Source organism: Bos indicus, chromosome 26 (genome assembly GCF_029378745.1).
Source record: "Bos indicus isolate NIAB-ARS_2022 breed Sahiwal x Tharparkar chromosome 26, NIAB-ARS_B.indTharparkar_mat_pri_1.0, whole genome shotgun sequence".
Classification (NCBI taxonomy): Eukaryota; Metazoa; Chordata; class Mammalia; order Artiodactyla; family Bovidae; genus Bos; species Bos indicus.
The window spans coordinates 13,462,029-13,479,335 of NC_091785.1; the positions used below are offsets into that span (position 1 = coordinate 13,462,029).

Below are 17,307 nucleotides of genomic sequence, written 5' to 3' on the forward strand. Positions count from 1 at the left end.
TGTCCAATTCTTGCAACCCCAGTGAACTGTGTAGCACTCCAGACTCCTCTGTCTTCCACTGTCATACCATGTTTTAGATAGACGTGATACTGATATTTGTCTTATCCATTCCTCTGTCCATGGACATTTAAGTTGCTTCCATGTCTTGGCTATTGTAAATAGTGCCGTTGCAACATTAGTTACAAAAGCTGAGACATGGGGACAAAACCTAAGTGCCTGTCAAGGTATGAATGGATAAAGAAACTGCGGTATATATACACGGTGGAATATAATTCAGCTGGGAAAAATGGTGTCTTGCCATTTGCAATAGCACGGGTAGACTCTCAGATGTTAAGCTATGTGAAGTTAAGGCCTGGGGTGCAATACACAGCATGAAGACTGCAGTCAGTAATACTGCATTAGACATTTGAAAGTTGCTAAGAGAGTAGATCTCATCACAAGGAAAAAGACCTATATGTGGTGGTAATGTTAACTAGATCTGTTGTGTTCATTTTACAGTATGTACATGAAGAAGGAAATGGCAACCCACTGCAGTACTCTTGCCTGGAGAATTCCATGGACAGAGGAGCCTGGTGGGCTGCTGTCCATGGGGTTGCACAGAGTTGGACATGACTGAAGCGACTTAGTATGCATGCATGCATGCAGTATATACAGATCATATCATTATGTTATACACCTGAAACTAATAAAACCCTATATGTTAATTATGTCTCAGTTTTTTTCCTAGGCAAAAAAAGATTTCCTTTAAATCTATTGCCTGAAAGCAGCTTGAGAAACACTATAGTCTGTGGGACAAAATCCAGATACCACCTTAGTGTGGCTTAAAAGACTCTTCCTTTTTTGACTTCTGCCTGCTTGGGCATTCTGTGTGCTAGCTACTGTGAGTGATTTGCTCTTTCACACTTGTGTACATTTTGTTTCTTCTGCTTGAATTGCCATGCTCTTTCCATGTTTAGCTTCTTCCCACTCCCCCTTTTCTCCTAACCTCTCTTCCCTTCTCACCTTTCTTCTCTCTTCATTCTCCTAGTGATCTCTTCATTTTTAATGTAAGCCTTCAGCTCAGGTGTCATCACTGGACTCTTCTCTGGGGTTGTCCTTCCTGTTCTCTGCTTTCCACTAATTTAGATAGTCTCTTCTTTGAGCTCTAGTAGCATTTTATATATACCTCTTTTATGAGTTACAATATACTGAAATTATTAGTTCTAACTGTTTTTCCACATCGTAAATCGTAAGCTCTTTGAGGATAGGAGATCAGTCCTGAGTATTCATTGGAAGGACTGATGTTGAAGCTGAAACTCCAATACTTTGGCCACCTGATGCGGAGAGCTGACTCATTGGAAAAGACTCTAATGCTGGGAAAGATTGAGGGCAGGAGAAGGGGACGACAGAGGATGAGATGGTTGGATGGCATCACCGACTCTATGGACATGGGTTTGGGTGGACTCTGGGAGTTGGTGATGGACAGGGAGGTCCTGGCGTGCTGCGGTTCATGGGATTGCAAAGAGTCAGACACATCTGAGCGACTGAACTGAGGATAGGAAGAATCAGAGATTGAGAATAGGGGGAATCAAAGATACCCATGTCTCTGACATAGAGCTTAGCAAAATTTAGATAAACAAAACAGTTTATCTCTACAGTCATCTAACTCTTCCCTCAGCTACAGCCAGGCCAGTCCCAGATGTACCCCTTGGAAAGATTATATGTTTTTGCTTTCTCTTTCAACTCCATTTTGGTCTTATAGTCTTGATGGTTGTAAGAATATTCTGGTAAAATTTCAGATGAGTGAAACGGTCTTCTCTCTCTCTCCCCCAATATTCATATATTCTTCCCATCTGCTTTAACATATATCTGAAGTCCTTGTCCTTTAACAATTAATTGTAAAAAGATTTTAGGTGCTATTGTATGTAAGAGATTGAAACTCATTGGTACTAAACCTGTAAACCAATATAAATGAGCTGTCAGACTTCTTTGGGTTTGTTTGTTCGGGGGGAAGTCGCGTGGGTTTTTAAAGGAGGCCTCTTATAGGCAGAGTTGCTTGTGTTGCGCAAGTGGCAGACTAGGCGCTCCTTCGAAGATACCTCATGTCACACTTTTGCCAGGTATCGCCTCTCTTTGTCTGCAGTACAAACTTTCTGTTGCTTTCTCATGGTCCCCCAATTCAGTAGAAACGTTTTATGAGATGGGATGTGGGAAAGGGAGTCTAGCAAGAGTTGGTTAGTATATACTCTGAATACTTGAAAATGTATGCATATAAAATATGCAGAACTCGTTATTTGCAGTTAGGGATGCTACTGTAGAGTGGTAAACATCTGAACTTCAGGCTTTCAGTCACTAATTACATAACCTTCCTCTGAAGTTAGTAATAGTACTGCCTAATGCATACTACCTTTGTACTTCCTTTGAGTACTACCTTTGGCTTTCTCATTAAGATTAGTTAGTGATGTATTTCATCAATGAATTTTTGTATCTGTTAATGTTTTGCATCCAAAAACACTTTAGTATGATGTGTATTTATTGCTTCTATCTTGATATATTTTCTTTGGAGAACTTAAATGTGGATAATTTATTTTCTTCTAGGTTTTGGTCGGAAAGATGTAGTTGAATATTTGCTTCAGAATGGCGCGAACGTCCAAGCTCGTGATGATGGGGGGCTTATCCCTCTTCATAATGCCTGCTCTTTTGGTCATGCTGAAGTGGTCAACCTCCTTTTGCGACATGGTGCAGACCCAAATGCTCGTGATAATTGGAATTATACTCCTCTCCATGAAGCTGCAATTAAAGGAAAGATTGATGTCTGCATTGGTAAGACTGTTTACATTCCAGAATTTTTCAGAAATAGTTTGTAACTATTCTGAATCTAAATTGAGTTTATTTGTTAACGTGATCAAATTTTGCCAGACTGAATTTAAATATTTAAGAACATTTAATGATGAACCTAGTCATTGTTTACTGAGTATCTTTTTGAATGTGGTACTGTGCTTAAAATTTTTAGATGATGGAGTAGTACAGAATTTCTCTTCTTTGGAAATGTGGATTCTCTTGAGACTGATACCCACAAAGAACCAGATGACAGCATGGTGGAAGTGAACAGAGAGTGTTAGAGGATAATAGTGCAGTGCGTGGGCTAGAGTTGAGTCACTCCTTTATCAGTCTTCCTCGGAAGTACTGGGGAGAAAGGTTCAAAAGGGAAGGGTATTGACTACTTTCTAAGGAGCTTTGAATTCCAGATGAAGGAGCTTTATATTATTGTGTGAATAGTGTGGAATCATTGATAACTTAAGGAGGGGACAATGTGATGAGAGCAGTATATTTAGAAAGTGATTTGGTAGAGGGCTGAGTGGAAAGCATGACGTTAGGAAGACTAGTTAGGAAGCTGTAGAATGATGCAAATGAAGAATGATGAAGGCATGAACTAGGATGGTTGTAGGAGAGTAGAAATGGCAGCGTAAGTAAAGAAGTGTTTGGAGAAAAAATTGTCTGTCATGTAGGATACTTTAATGAAATAGGATTTGCCTAACAGGTTAATCACTGACAGAAAGTTACATGTGAGAAGGCTGCTTATTTCAGAATAGTCATTAACCCAGTATTGACTTTTCTGAGCCTAAAGAGTCAGAAATTTCGGACTCTGCTACCTTCTATGTCCTGATGCAAAACAGGGACATTTTAAATCCTTGAGACACACAGAAAGCCAGTTCTGTGCACTAGGAAAGGTCTAGGGAACCTATTTTGTTCTCTCTCCCCTCCAACCCAACCTCAAATCACTTTATACGCAAGTCATGAACTTAGTTTGAATTAGGTTAGGTAATTTATAAAGATAAGAAAAAGATTACCTAGTAACGTCTGTCCAGTTCTCCTTTTCTATGTGTTATGTTTTTTTGTTTGCTTTTATCTTTTGTGTTATCTGTCCTCTGCTCAGAATCCTTTTCTGTTATGTGAGTTTCAGGCCTATTAATACTTAGTTTTAATAATATAGAGTTTTTCAAATACAGTTATGTATCTGCACTGTCTAGTCTGGGCTTCCCAGGTGGCACTAGGGGAAAAGAACCTGCTTGCGGGTGCAGAAGACATAAGAGATGCAGGTTTGATCCCTGGGTCGCAAAGATCCCCTGGAGGAGGGCGTGGCAACACACTCCAGTATTCCTGCCTGGAGAATCCCGTGAACAGAGGCGCGTGGAGGGCTATAGTCCATAAGGTCGTGAAGAGTCAGACATGATTGGGTGACTTAGCACACACGTACACACGTCCGGTGTGGTAGTTGAAATCTTGTAATGTGGCTAGGTCAAATTGAGATGTACTAAAAGGGGAAAATACATACCAGATTTCAAAGACTTTGTATGAATAAAAGGAATACAAAGTTACCTCAATTTTGTATGGACTGCAGTATTAATGTACATATTGAAATAGCAATATTTGGGGTATATTGGCTTAAATAAGACATGTTAAAATTATCCTCCTTTTGTTTTTATAATCTGGATGCTAAAAAATTTTAAATTACATATGTGGCTCACGTTTTTTTTCTGTTGGACATTACTGTTAAGAGATAGTACAGTGGAATGCACAGGAGCTGAGCTTCCCTTTCTGCATGTATTCGCCTGTCTTTCCCCAGCTTTTTTTTATAGAGTGTGCTGGAGTATCTTTATATAATCAAATAACATGTACAGAGTGTAGCACAGCTCTTCTCTTTTTAACATGTTTTGAGTTATTATGTGGAAAGTTTTGATTGGGGATTCATTAACCCTCAGAGTAGTTTTCTCTTATCCTCCCTCCCTTCCTCTCTTCCTTCCTTTCTCTCTCCTTTTCTTCCTTTCTTCTTTCTCAAATTCCACAAATCCCTATTCTTGGGCTATTCATAGCTTTAGAAATTTCATTTTTGTTATTATGAGCAATCTTTCTGACTTGGGCAGTGTTCATTTGGTGTGAGAATACAGAAAACAAGCTTTCAAGTAAACTTGCCTTTTAATTCTTTATCTGTCCTTGGTCATTTGTTTAACAGAGGAGAATCTGACATTAAACTCAGCAGACAGATATTTAATGTGTCTTAATACATGAAATCGGAGAAGGCACTGGCATCCCACTCCAGTACTCCTGCCTGGAAAATCCCATGGACGGAGGAGCCTGGTGGGCTGCAGTCCATGGGGTCACTAAGAGTCGGACACAACTGAGCGACTTCACTTTCTCTTTTCACTTTCATGCATTGGAGAAGGAAATGGCAACCCACTCCAGTGTTCTTGCCTGGAGAATCCCAGGGACGGGGAAGCCTGGTGGGCTGCCGTCTATGGGGTCACACAGAGTCGGACACGACTGAAGTGACTTAGCATAGCAATACATGAAATAATGGAATATTTTATATAGTTTTATCTTTAAAATACAGCATTTTTCTACTATCAGGATATATAAAGTCTTAAAATAACTTTGAGACGTCTTAGGGCTTCCCTGGTAGGAACCAGGAACCATTGAGAAAATGATTTACTAAAATGATGCTGTCAGAATTACCATTTTGAAAGATAGTGTTTCTGTTTTGCAGTGCTCTTACAGCATGGAGCTGAGCCAACCATTCGAAATACAGATGGACGGACAGCATTGGATTTAGCAGACCCATCTGCCAAAGCAGTGCTGACTGGTAAGTCTGCAAGCTCTCTTTGGGTATTCTGGGAACAGTATAACACATGAGCTTCCTAGATAGACATTCAGTTTCTTGCAGTTAATGATCTCAATTAGATTATTACAATAGTGTCAGTTTAGTTGCTATTCTTTTCTATATCTGACTGAATAGTTGACATTTGATTCTTGTCTAAGAAAAATAAAGCTTTTTTTTTCTTAATTAGCTTTTAAATTTTGTGATTCCTACCTTTACTGGGGCCAGAGGTAGTAGATAATCATGTGTTACTAATCATTCTCTTGCGTTTTCAAACAAGATTCTGGGCTCACCAATTTCAAAACCTTGAAGAATGGCAATTATTGTATTCTGCTGGAACATATTGATGTCCTGGGGACCTGTTAAGATATATAAGACTGTCGTCCCCTGGTTTAGGTTTATTTTAGACTGTCAGGCTTTTTTTGAGTAGTAATATGAGCTTTCCTGGTGGCTCAGATGGTAAAGAATCTGCCTGCAATGCCAGAGACCCAGGTTCAATTCCTAGGTCAGGAAGATCTGGAGAAGGAAATAGCAACCCACCCCAGTATTCTTGCCTGAAGAATTCCATGGACAGAGGAGCCTGATGGGCTACAGTCCATGGGGTCGTAAAGAGTTGGACAGGACTAAGGGACTAACACTTTCACCTTGGGCTCAGACGGTAAAGCATCTGTCTACAATGCGGGAGACCCGGGTTCAATCCCTGGATTGGGAAGATCCCCTGGAGAAGGAAATGGCAATCCACTCCAGGACTATTGCGTGGAAAATCCCATGGACAGAGGAGCCTGGTAGGCTATAGTCCATGGGGTCGCAAAGAGTCGGACACGACTGAACGACTTCACTTTCACACATTTCTCCCTTAACAGAGATTTCCTCTGAAGCAGCTCTCTACTATATTATTTTTCGGACTCTTATTTACTGTGTGATCACCATTAAAATTATGTCTAATAGTCAAGAGCCCGAGGGGCTCTGCTGTAAGCTTTTGAGCTTGGGCTTTGTGATATTTCTTTTGGTATTACTGAGAAAATTTAGACTAGTCCCCCCAAAAAGTCCTAGAAAAGTGAGCTATTACTGTAACTGACAATTCAAAGTTTATTTCTTCCTTCCCTGTTCCATGCTATTCCCTGTTTGCCTTTTTTTTTTTTAATCTTGGGGCACCAAAAAAGCCTTGCACAGCAATCAGTATACAATTCATATTGTGGACACCAGTTTGGGTTTTGTTTAAGTGAATTAGTAAACACTATTATGTTAATTTAAATTATATCAATTTTAAAGTTTTTGCTTGTTTTCATTGGTAAATATAAAAGCTATAGGCATAAAGAGTTTATATTTAGTCCTGATTTTAATTTTATTTATAAATTTCTGTGATACTGTTACATTTTTATATGGATTTTGTTTTGATTTTGAATGAAGTTGTGGAGGCATTTTGTCTGTTAAATAATACTGGTTTTAGGAAATTTGAGAGGTAAAAAGAAAATGAAACTTTCACCCACAGCCAATCCCCTAAGACACACTTTGCTAAAATTTTGATTTATTTCCTTCTTGGCTTTGCTCTTACTGTGTATATTGTTTTCATATAGTTGTAGTCATGTTTCATTATATAACATTGAATCTTTTTTCTTCACTTTCATAGCAAAGGTATTCCATGTTCTTCATATAAATATTTTAAACTACAGTGTATTCTGTTGATTAACCAGTTGATTAACCATTTTCCATTTACTTGAATTTATTTCCAAATTTTTTTACTTTAAACATAGGTCAATGAGCATCTTTATGCATAAAACTGATACTAGTTTTGTAATTAATTTTTTAAAAATTTCTGCTCTTCTTCTGATTCACAGGTGAATATAAGAAGGATGAACTCTTGGAAAGTGCCAGGTGTGTTATAAATATGTACCATAAATATTTTACCATATGATTTTAATCATTTTATTTTACAATAAGCAAACTCCAAAAGAGAATGAATTTTTAATGGTCACATACATGTCTCCAAATAGGATTTGATGAAGAAAACAAATTGCTAATACATTTTTTTTGTGTGCTAGGAGTGGCAATGAGGAAAAAATGATGGCTCTGCTTACACCATTAAATGTCAACTGTCATGCAAGTGATGGCAGAAAGGTACTTCCTTTTGCAACTAAGTTTTGTATAACTTGAAATTATGTTTGTCTTTTAACTTAAAACATTTGCTGAAAATTCTCCTTTTAAGCAATAATTTCTGTTAATTCTTAATCTTAGTAAAACTTCGTTTATAATAAATGTTTAGTTAGCTTCCTGTTGGCAATAGTGAACTTACAAACTTGTATACTGTGCTTTGGTATATATGTTGGATTTTTATAAAACCAAATTATTACTGTCATTTAGATAGTAATAAGTTATAAAGTAAGTTATAAAGTTTTTTCTCAATTTCTGGTTTTATATTTGGATTTTTATCTTTATATATGTATATTTTTAGCTATTGAATTTCACTGATTTGTCTGTTTAATATTTCAGTCAACTCCATTGCATTTGGCAGCAGGTTACAACAGAGTAAAGATTGTACAGCTGTTGTTGCAACATGGAGCTGATGTTCATGCTAAAGATAAAGGGTAAATCAAGCATTTGAACAAAAATGAGAATTTTTTAAATGTTTCTGTCTTCATGATAATCTGTGTCATAATCTTGTAAGAGTCATATTTTTTACTAAACAGCATAAAACATTTATTGAGCTTTTATAATATGCAGATTGCTCTGAGAGAACAAGAAATTATAAACCATTAAGGCCACCACCCATAGGACTTATACTATGTTTTAGGAGGCACGAAAAGACACCTAACAACGTAAGTTCTCTAGTAAGTGTGAGGTGATAAATAGAAAGGGCTAGTACTTATAGGAGATTTTAGGAGAGAATGCTCAGTGCTGGGTGCAGTGGTTGAAAAATCTTTCCCTGGAAGGTGATCCTTCACCTGGACTCAGTTCAAGAAAACAGAGAGTTTAGGAAACATCACTCTCTGCAAGAGAATTGAAGGATCTTAAGCAAGGGGAATGATTCTTCTAAAAGAGGAGTTTTGAGAAATGCACTGTGGCAGCAATGTGTTGAATAGATTGAAGAAGGAGACTAGAGGCAAAAAGAACATGAGAGTGAGCATTGTAGGGGTTCAGGCGTAGTGAGCATTGTAGGGGTTCAGGTGTAGTGAGATCTGCAGTAGTGGTGGTGGGGGAAATGGAAATGAAAAGAAGGCAGAGATGCAGGAGATGTTACAGTGTAAGAATGCGTAAGATTTGTTGAATATCTGGATGTGATGAGATAGAATAAATGAGACTATTACATTTCAATATTCTGAAGCCCAATGCATGAGACCCAGTGGTACACATACTGAAATCCAAGAAATTTGTTTGTGGGGGAAACCATTGAGTTCACTTTAGAAGTCTTGGTTTTATGAGATGATGATGGAAACTCAGGTGGTGGTAGCTAGTAGGGCTCAGGTAAGAAATCATATAATCAAAATGGTGAGGAAAGCTGTGAGACTTGACGGAGAGTTCTGATAGAATCAGAAAGACTTAGCCATGAGTGGTCATCTCTTAACAAAGGACATCATGGTGATGTCTGTGGTGATTAGTGAGTGATTCCCAAGGTGGAGCAACTTAAAGATACGTCAGGATTTTAAGGTTCTATTGTACCTTCCTGTTCAGAAAATTCTTCCTCTATTGCCATCATGAAGGAATTGGGTTTACGTTAAGGAATATAGCAGTTTACCTTACAGAATCTTTAAAAGAAAAAGTTTCAAAGAAGACCAAGTGTTTGAGTTCTGAGTTTGGAAAAGATACAGAAGTCAGTGAAAGTCCCTCGGTCATGTCCTACTCTTTGCGACCCCATGGACTATACATATAGTCCTTGGAATTCTGTAAGCCAGAATTCTGGTGTCGGTGGCCTTTCCCTTCTCCAGGGAATCTTCCCAGCCCAGGGATTGAACCCAGGTCTCCCGCATTGCAGGCAGATTCTTTACCAGCTGAGCCACAAGGGAAGCCCAGAAGGTGACATAAGCCATTTGCTATTTAAATTTAAGTACATAAGCTAAAGCATAGGGAATCTGTAATAACGCAGGGTTTTCCCCTTGTCTTATTGTAGTGATCTGGTACCCCTGCACAACGCCTGTTCCTATGGTCATTATGAAGTAACTGAACTTCTGGTCAAGGTTAGTTCTTACATACTTTTCTTACAGTGTGTATTTGTATATGTTTTTCTTTGTGTTTTTAGTGCTTGGTAGATATAGAAGAAGTATTTATAATCATTATAAAATGTGGATTATTGATAGGTCATTTGACTGCTTTGAGACTTTTAAAACACTGCAAGTCTTTATATAAAATAGCTTTCCTGTTTTGTGAATGTCAGACTAAGTGGTTCTTTTAATTTGTAGCTAAAAGTGCAGTTCAAAGTTCTTGAAAATATCAGAAAGCAATATTTAGTGAACCATGTATTTTTACAACCACTAGTTAGATTTGTAGGGCCTGCCTAGGTGTGTTGAAACAGGCTTACTTGGTAAACTTCATTTCTTCCAGTATACTGGGCAGAACGATGGGCGGCTATTGTTTGACGGACAGGTTCCTGGAACTGGCAAAAAGCTTCTTGTTTTGCTCACTGTTGGATGAGAATAGAGGCTACATACTCTTTTTGAGAGTGGATTCAAGGATGTTACTCATACCCATTTTTTTTTTGTCCCCTAATCTCTACATATGTATTTGACCACATTCTTTAGTCTTCTTTCTGCACCCATTCTGCCTTTGAAACTTTGCCTCATTCTGTCAGCAGCTGTCATGGGAAGGACCTTTGTTTCCAACACCTCTATGTTTCCTCTTGGGCATGTGCTACCACTAAATACATTTTCCCACAGAAACAATTATAGTAATTAGATACTCTGAGTGGTCCATAAGCCTTTATAAACGTGACCATAATATTATTATACATTTAATACTAATGCTTTTGCTTATTGTAAAACTGAATTGAACTCAACAGAATATTTGCAATGTTATTGTGGATAAGAATGAAGCATCAGATAGATTGCAGGTCTCCCACATTGCATGTGGATTCTTTACCAGCTGAGCCCCCAGAGAAGCCTGATGGTCTCATGGATATATACATTTGTCAAAACTCATCAAACTATATACTTAAGAACTATGTATTTTGCCATATATAAAGTATATCTCAGAAAAGGAAAAAATAGTTCTTATTAAATCTGAAGTATCATTTGTAACTTTTTTAACAATAAAAGAATTAAATAGGCACTTGTGGGTAGGCTTAGCAACTAGTGACTCTTTTTCTATGAGAGAGAAATGTATTCTCTTTTTGAAGTAACTGGTTTGAAAAGTAACCTTTGGGGACATAACCTTTTTAAGCTGGCATGATGTAAATTACACAGTACTAATATTCTAAGTTCTCTTAAAAGTTGAGCACTAAATATATGCTTTATCTGCCCCACCACCAGCATGGTGCCTGCGTAAATGCAATGGACTTGTGGCAGTTCACTCCTCTCCATGAGGCTGCTTCCAAGAACAGGGTTGAAGTGTGTTCTCTTCTCCTGAGTTACGGCGCAGATCCAACACTGCTGAACTGTCACAATAAAAGTGCTATAGACTTGGCTCCCACACCACAGTTAAAAGAAAGGTTAGCATGTAAGTATAAAATGATGAATGTTCAGCTAAACTCTTACACCAGTAACCTCAAACTTTTTATTTCTTGGGTTTTTTCGGGGAGGAGGAATTTTTAAATCATAGGCTATTTTCCTTAGCCATGGGTATGTATCGTTGTTCTTACTAGCATATTTAATCACTTACTCTTAAGATGCTATGAAAGGAAGTGTATTTGTATTTGCTTTTTTCAAGGCAAATGCTTTTTGTGTTACAGATGGTAGGCTTTTGGAAAGAAAGAATTTGAGTTTTGTTCCTATCTTTGATGTGACTTTCTAGTTATCTGTCATGAAGTTTTTAGGTGTTACTTGTAGGATTTCTGTCTTGTAAACATAGTCCCCAGAATGTGCCATCTAATATTCTTTGGTATCTGGACAATTCTGTGCTTTTCTGTCTATAACTGAAGTAGAGATAGTGGTGAGAAATAGCCACCTAATTCAGGTATATATTACTATACATGAATAGGAAACTTGTGTTAAACTGGAATTACTCTGGAATAATAAAGGAGAATGGGTAGTTTCACAAGAGTGATGAATAAAAGAGAGGAATCTTGAGAAAATGCCTCATTTCTAAGTGGCTCTTAGAAATATCCAGCTTGTCTAATCCCCAGTGTGTGAGCATAACCATCTGCTATTGCCATAATGTTAATATGGGGACTGTGATCTCCTTTTCTTTTATTTCTTTACTGAGAAAAATTCTATTCTTTTGGGACATTCTCACAGCTCTGCTCTGGGAATATATTGCAATAATCCGTATACCAGACCAAAATAGACTTTGAATTGGCCATCTTGTATACTCATGGGAATGAATTGAGTCATAACCAAGGGGCGCTAGAGTACCACTATCTCCCTTTCCAAGGGTTATATTTGGAGACTATCTTTCGGGCTTCAGTCTGGCAACTTTGGTAGATAATTTTGAAAATAAGTTCAAGAAAAATACTATGTCTCTTTTACAAGGTAAGTTTCATAAATTTGATCATTCTTATGCCAATTTAAATGCTTCTTCTTCATCTAGATGAATTTAAAGGCCACTCCTTGCTTCAGGCTGCACGGGAAGCTGATGTTACACGAATCAAAAAACATCTCTCTCTGGAAATGGTGAATTTTAAGCATCCTCAAACACATGAAACAGCATTGGTAATATTTCAGATTTAAGTCTTTAAAATGAAATAGCCAAAAACATTCTAAGTTAATCATAATAACCTGCTTCTTTTGATGATACTGGATAACTGACATAATGTCCTACTTTTAATAATAGTATTGTTCTAAAAAATCTGTGCTTTTTAAGAATTAGTGCCTCTGGATATATAAAGAAAATATTTCAAACAATACAGAAAAACAGACAACCTCATCCCCTCAATGGCAACCCACTCCAGTATTCTTGCCTTGAGAATTCCATGGACAGAGGAGCCTGGTGGGCCACAGTCCATGGGGTCGCAAAGAGTTGGACACGACTGAGCAACTAACACATCCCCTCAAAAGGCAATACAGTTGTTCATTTGTGCATCCTTCTAGACAAAAATTTTATCACATACTGGCATATATTATATGTGACTTTTCTATTATAATTATATCTCATTTGCTTTTTTTTTATTATAAAAAGCATAAGTGTTTATGATTGAAAAGTTAATCTTGCCATCAAGATAAAAACCACCTGGTTCTCCTTTTGTTATTGTATTTTTTTTTTTTTCAAAATCAGATCTAAGTCTGTATATGTCCCCTTTATACTTGTGAATAAAGTATCTGTGAGTAGAGGCAGTTTCCCTAATGGAGGTAATGTCAGCTCTGTGGTTCTGTAACAATGTAGATGAGAACTGGGCAGTGTATGGAAAAGCAGTAAGAAAAAAATGGAAGTGACTAAAGATAAGTGTTAGAAGATCAGAAGGAGAATGTGGTAATCAGAGGCTACTTTAGAAGTAGAAATTTAAAAGGAGCAAAGCTTTGTGAGTCGCAGAATGTACTTTCAATGAGGGAAGATGACAATAAGTAAATTAATGTCTTTGGGGAAGATTTAATTGTAGCTTCCTTACGTTTTATGGCTAATGTTCATCCTTATGCCATGATATAGGGCACGAAGTTTATGTAGGAACCTATCTATAAAGCATTTTAGGCCTTTTTGCTACTTTACCAAAAAAAAAAAAAAAAATCCATGTTAAAATAGTGTAGTTGCAGACTGATAAGAAATGCCAGTGCAAAATTTAAATCATAACAGCATCAAGATGGTACAGGGAAATTTGGAAAAACTGACATGGGAAATTTTCCAGTCTGAAGAATTAATTCTACATTTTGTTTCCCCTTAAGCTTTCTACTATTAAACTGCTCATTTTTGTGATTAGCCTTAGAATGCAAGGAATTAATTGTTGGTAGACGTTGTATTGCAGAGGCAGTGTCTTCTGAGTTTCGAGGTCCCAGGCCCTGCCGGTAAAAGGATGAGGCTGAAGAGAAAGGCTGCGATTTGAAATGGATAAGCTCAAGAATTCTTGAATATAAACTATTTTCCATTCTCTGTGCCATCCTGATAGATGTCCCGGGATGATGATTCAAAACACACCAAAACAGCTGTATTCACCAATTGGAAATGATGTTATTAAGGGCAAGGGAATGAGTTTGGTGACAGCAACAGTATCAGAATGAATCTGAAGCAAAGCCATGAAGATCAGATAAGCTTTATAATTAGCAACAAGTTAAAATCAGACGCATTCATGTATACTGTGTTTAGATGTATGTGCAAGTTACCGTGACAGTTATCCAGAAGTTTTATTCCATGAATTCTCAGGTTTCAGTTTTAACATTCATACATTGATTAAGTCATTCACTCACTGACATTTATTGAACACCTGTTGTGTATGAGTATAATCCTGGATGTTGGGGTGATAAAGATCTGGGACATGACCATGAGAGTTTTACTGGGTTTATGACTGGCAAATCCCTACCTCCTGTCTCTCTTCCTCCTTGATGCATCATAGACATATATCCTGAAGCCTCCAGCTCAGACTGTATCAATTTCCACCACCAGTTTTACCAAACAGGTAATCCAAGGTCCTTATTCTGCTAGAGCAACTCATTGAGAAAGAAAGAAAGAAATACCACCTAGTTTGTCAGCGATTCCATCAGTGTTTTTACCAAGCAGAATCCAGAGCTGACTAACGCTGTGCTATTTCTTTATTAAAGAAATCCCGACGTTTGGAGTGTTTTATTAACCTTTAAAAAATAACATAAACATCATGCTCTTTGGGAACAGTTTTGAAAGGACTGTTGATCACAGTTTAAGGTTTTCATCACAGCAGTGGTAGCTTTTGCAGAGATGGAGGGCAACTATAAAGCTTGATCAAAATATTTAGTAACATATCACCTGGTAAATAGGATTTTCAGGCCCTGTCAGAATTTGGTAATCATTGCACATTCTAGCCAATAGAAAGTCTTTGAAGAGCAAAGTTAAGTCAAAAGTGAAACAAAGACATGAAATAACTAACATCTTGATTATTTTTGGTTGGATACACGAATATTCTTAAAAATCAGTTGTATAGTCCTTGATTAATGCTTCAATTTAAATTATCTAGCATTGTGCTGCTGCATCTCCATATCCCAAAAGAAAGCAAATATGTGAACTGTTGCTAAGAAAAGGAGCCAACATCAATGAAAAGACTAAAGAGTAAGTTTGCTTTTAATAATTAAAAATTATTGACTCTTTTGTTTTCTGGAAAATACATTCATTGTCCGGCTGACTTTTTCTCTTTAAGATTCTTGACTCCTCTGCACGTGGCTTCTGAGAAAGCTCATAACGATGTTGTTGAAGTAGTGGTGAAACATGAAGCAAAGGTATACTTCATTTTTGGTAATTTTTGGTAATCCAGTGAGTTGTTTCTGATTTTGTAGATAAAATGCCTGATTTCCTAAACTATTTACTCTCTCCTAAGTATTAGTTTTTCCCTCAAAATAGTTCTGCAGATACTTTTTTCAGTATCTTTTTGCTAGAAAAGCTGTGGATTTACTCAAAGAAACATTATTCCTGTATATCCTTCCTTCACCCTTCCTGTTAACCACACCTCACTGGTCAAGTTATTCTTTTTCTAACAGTACACTCTTAAGAGTATCCCTAGCCAGACATATTTATTCTGGAATTCTCTTATGGTGTCTTCTGTTCCTTGCTTACATGATAATTCCTATTATTTACCCCAGCCACAGTGTCTCTTACCCTCTGTTATTTCTGCCAGAGAACATGGAACAGAAGGAAATAAGTTACTTAAATAAGTTGACTAAAAAGATAGCTCTTCAGATTGTGAAGCTGCTGTTCCATAGTTGGCACTTGGACAAAAAGCGTTTTTTTTTTAAATGAATCACAAAAGTCATTCACTCCAGAGCATTCAGGAGAGAAATGTTTTGTTTATAAGAGTTATACTTTTTTTAGGAGAATATGGTTTTTCTGTTTGTAGAAACAGTATACTTAAGTTTAAAGTCAAGCTGATGTCACTGTGTTGGGCACCGTAAGCTTAGATAATATATATCAGCTGTACCGCCAAAAAAGTCAAGTAGACTTAAAGAAGATAAAGCATTGTATTCATGGAATAGTTAGGTTTTCATCAAGGCTAAAAGTCATCATTTCTTACCCAGGAACTTAAAAAAAAATTCTCAATAAACAATACACATAGCATCCCAGATTGGAAGAGATAACAGTCATTTAATTCAACGGTTTTCACAGTTTTCTTAGCCACAGATCCTTGTCTTCTTCAAACAAACTCTTGGTAGAAATACATTATATAATAGACGAGCTGGCTCTTCTCTAAGTGAACTTGGCAGAACGATTTTCTAAGCTGTCCTTTCTTGGATTTCCACTCAAGGAACCACTTCAAATTCTGCAGTTTTTTTTAATGTTGCTTCTCAGTGTCCTAATAATTTCTCTCTTATTTGGGGGAATTCTTGATAATGTATAATTTCAATCTTTCCTATTGTAAAGTATTAAAAAAATAAAGTTTATTTCTGCTTGACTGCTTGGCATATCTCATTTGTCTGTCTGTTCTATAACTTTTTGTTGATCGCTTCTTTTCTTACATGTGGTGTGTTACTTGAAGACTATCTGGATGCATATTGAATTTGAGTTGTATAACTCAGTGAAACAATCTTGGCTAGGGTGACCAACCATCCTAATCCCCAAACTGAGGGATTTCTGGGAACACAGGACTTTAAGTGCTAAAACCAGAAATATCCCAGCCAAACTAAGACAAGTTGGTCCCCTAATATTGACACAGAATGGCACCCAAATAAAGTTTTCAAGTGGATATAGTTCACGGTTTCAGTGAATGTGAGTTCATGAATAAATAGATTAGTTGCTCTGAGCATTTTAAGTTGATTTTTCTGATTCTGTAAGCATGGAGACTAGCTTTTTGTTGGTTACTTTTAGAATTATTGAGAAAATCTTACTATATAATCCTGTTCAGATGTTCTCCAGTTCCATGAATGTGAATTGGATAATGTCTTAAAACACACTAGTGGTCACATAATTACTGAGGAATTTTATTTTTCAGTTACGTTTTGAAGAATTATTTTCCAGGGTGGCAGGGGAGGGAGTTGGTGGGTTGGGAATGAGATAAAAGGGGTCTTACCGAAGATTTTTTTAATTATTACTATGAAATTTTTCAAAAATACAGCCAAGTTGAGAGAGTTTTACAGAGTGTAACTATATACTCGCCATATGAATTCTACCACTAGCTGTTCACCATACTGTTTCCTTACATATCCAGCAATTTTTCCCTCTTATCAGTATCTTACATTTTTTGACACACTTCAAAGTAATTTGCAAGTTACTATACACACCTCCCTAATTTCTTTTAGTAGGCATCAACTAGAGGTCAGTATTTGTTTGTAGTTTTTGTTTGGATGTGGAATTTACGTACAATGAAATACACAGCTCTTAAATGTACATTTACTGAATTTTGCCTAATGCAAAGACCTGTGTAACCAAAACTCTTGAAGATAGAGAACATAACCACATGGCAGAGACAGTATCCCATCCAA

The 17,307-nt window shown here is 37.0% G+C and overlaps 1 protein-coding gene across 2 annotated transcripts in view; it reads left to right on the top strand.

The window, feature by feature from the left end:
* Positions 1–17,307, top strand: part of TNKS2 (tankyrase 2) — a 65,452-nt gene that overhangs the window by 15,107 nt on the left and 33,038 nt on the right. For both annotated transcript variants that reach the window (XM_070780472.1, XM_070780471.1), the window contains exons 2-11: positions 2,578–2,802; positions 5,525–5,620; positions 7,474–7,510; positions 7,678–7,753; positions 8,126–8,220; positions 9,741–9,807; positions 11,095–11,281; positions 12,311–12,432; positions 14,856–14,947; positions 15,036–15,114. In XM_070780472.1, the coding sequence (XP_070636573.1) occupies positions 2,578–2,802; positions 5,525–5,620; positions 7,474–7,510; positions 7,678–7,753; positions 8,126–8,220; positions 9,741–9,807; positions 11,095–11,281; positions 12,311–12,432; positions 14,856–14,947; positions 15,036–15,114 (1,076 nt within the window). The remainder of the gene's footprint in view (positions 1–2,577; positions 2,803–5,524; positions 5,621–7,473; positions 7,511–7,677; positions 7,754–8,125; positions 8,221–9,740; positions 9,808–11,094; positions 11,282–12,310; positions 12,433–14,855; positions 14,948–15,035; positions 15,115–17,307) is intronic.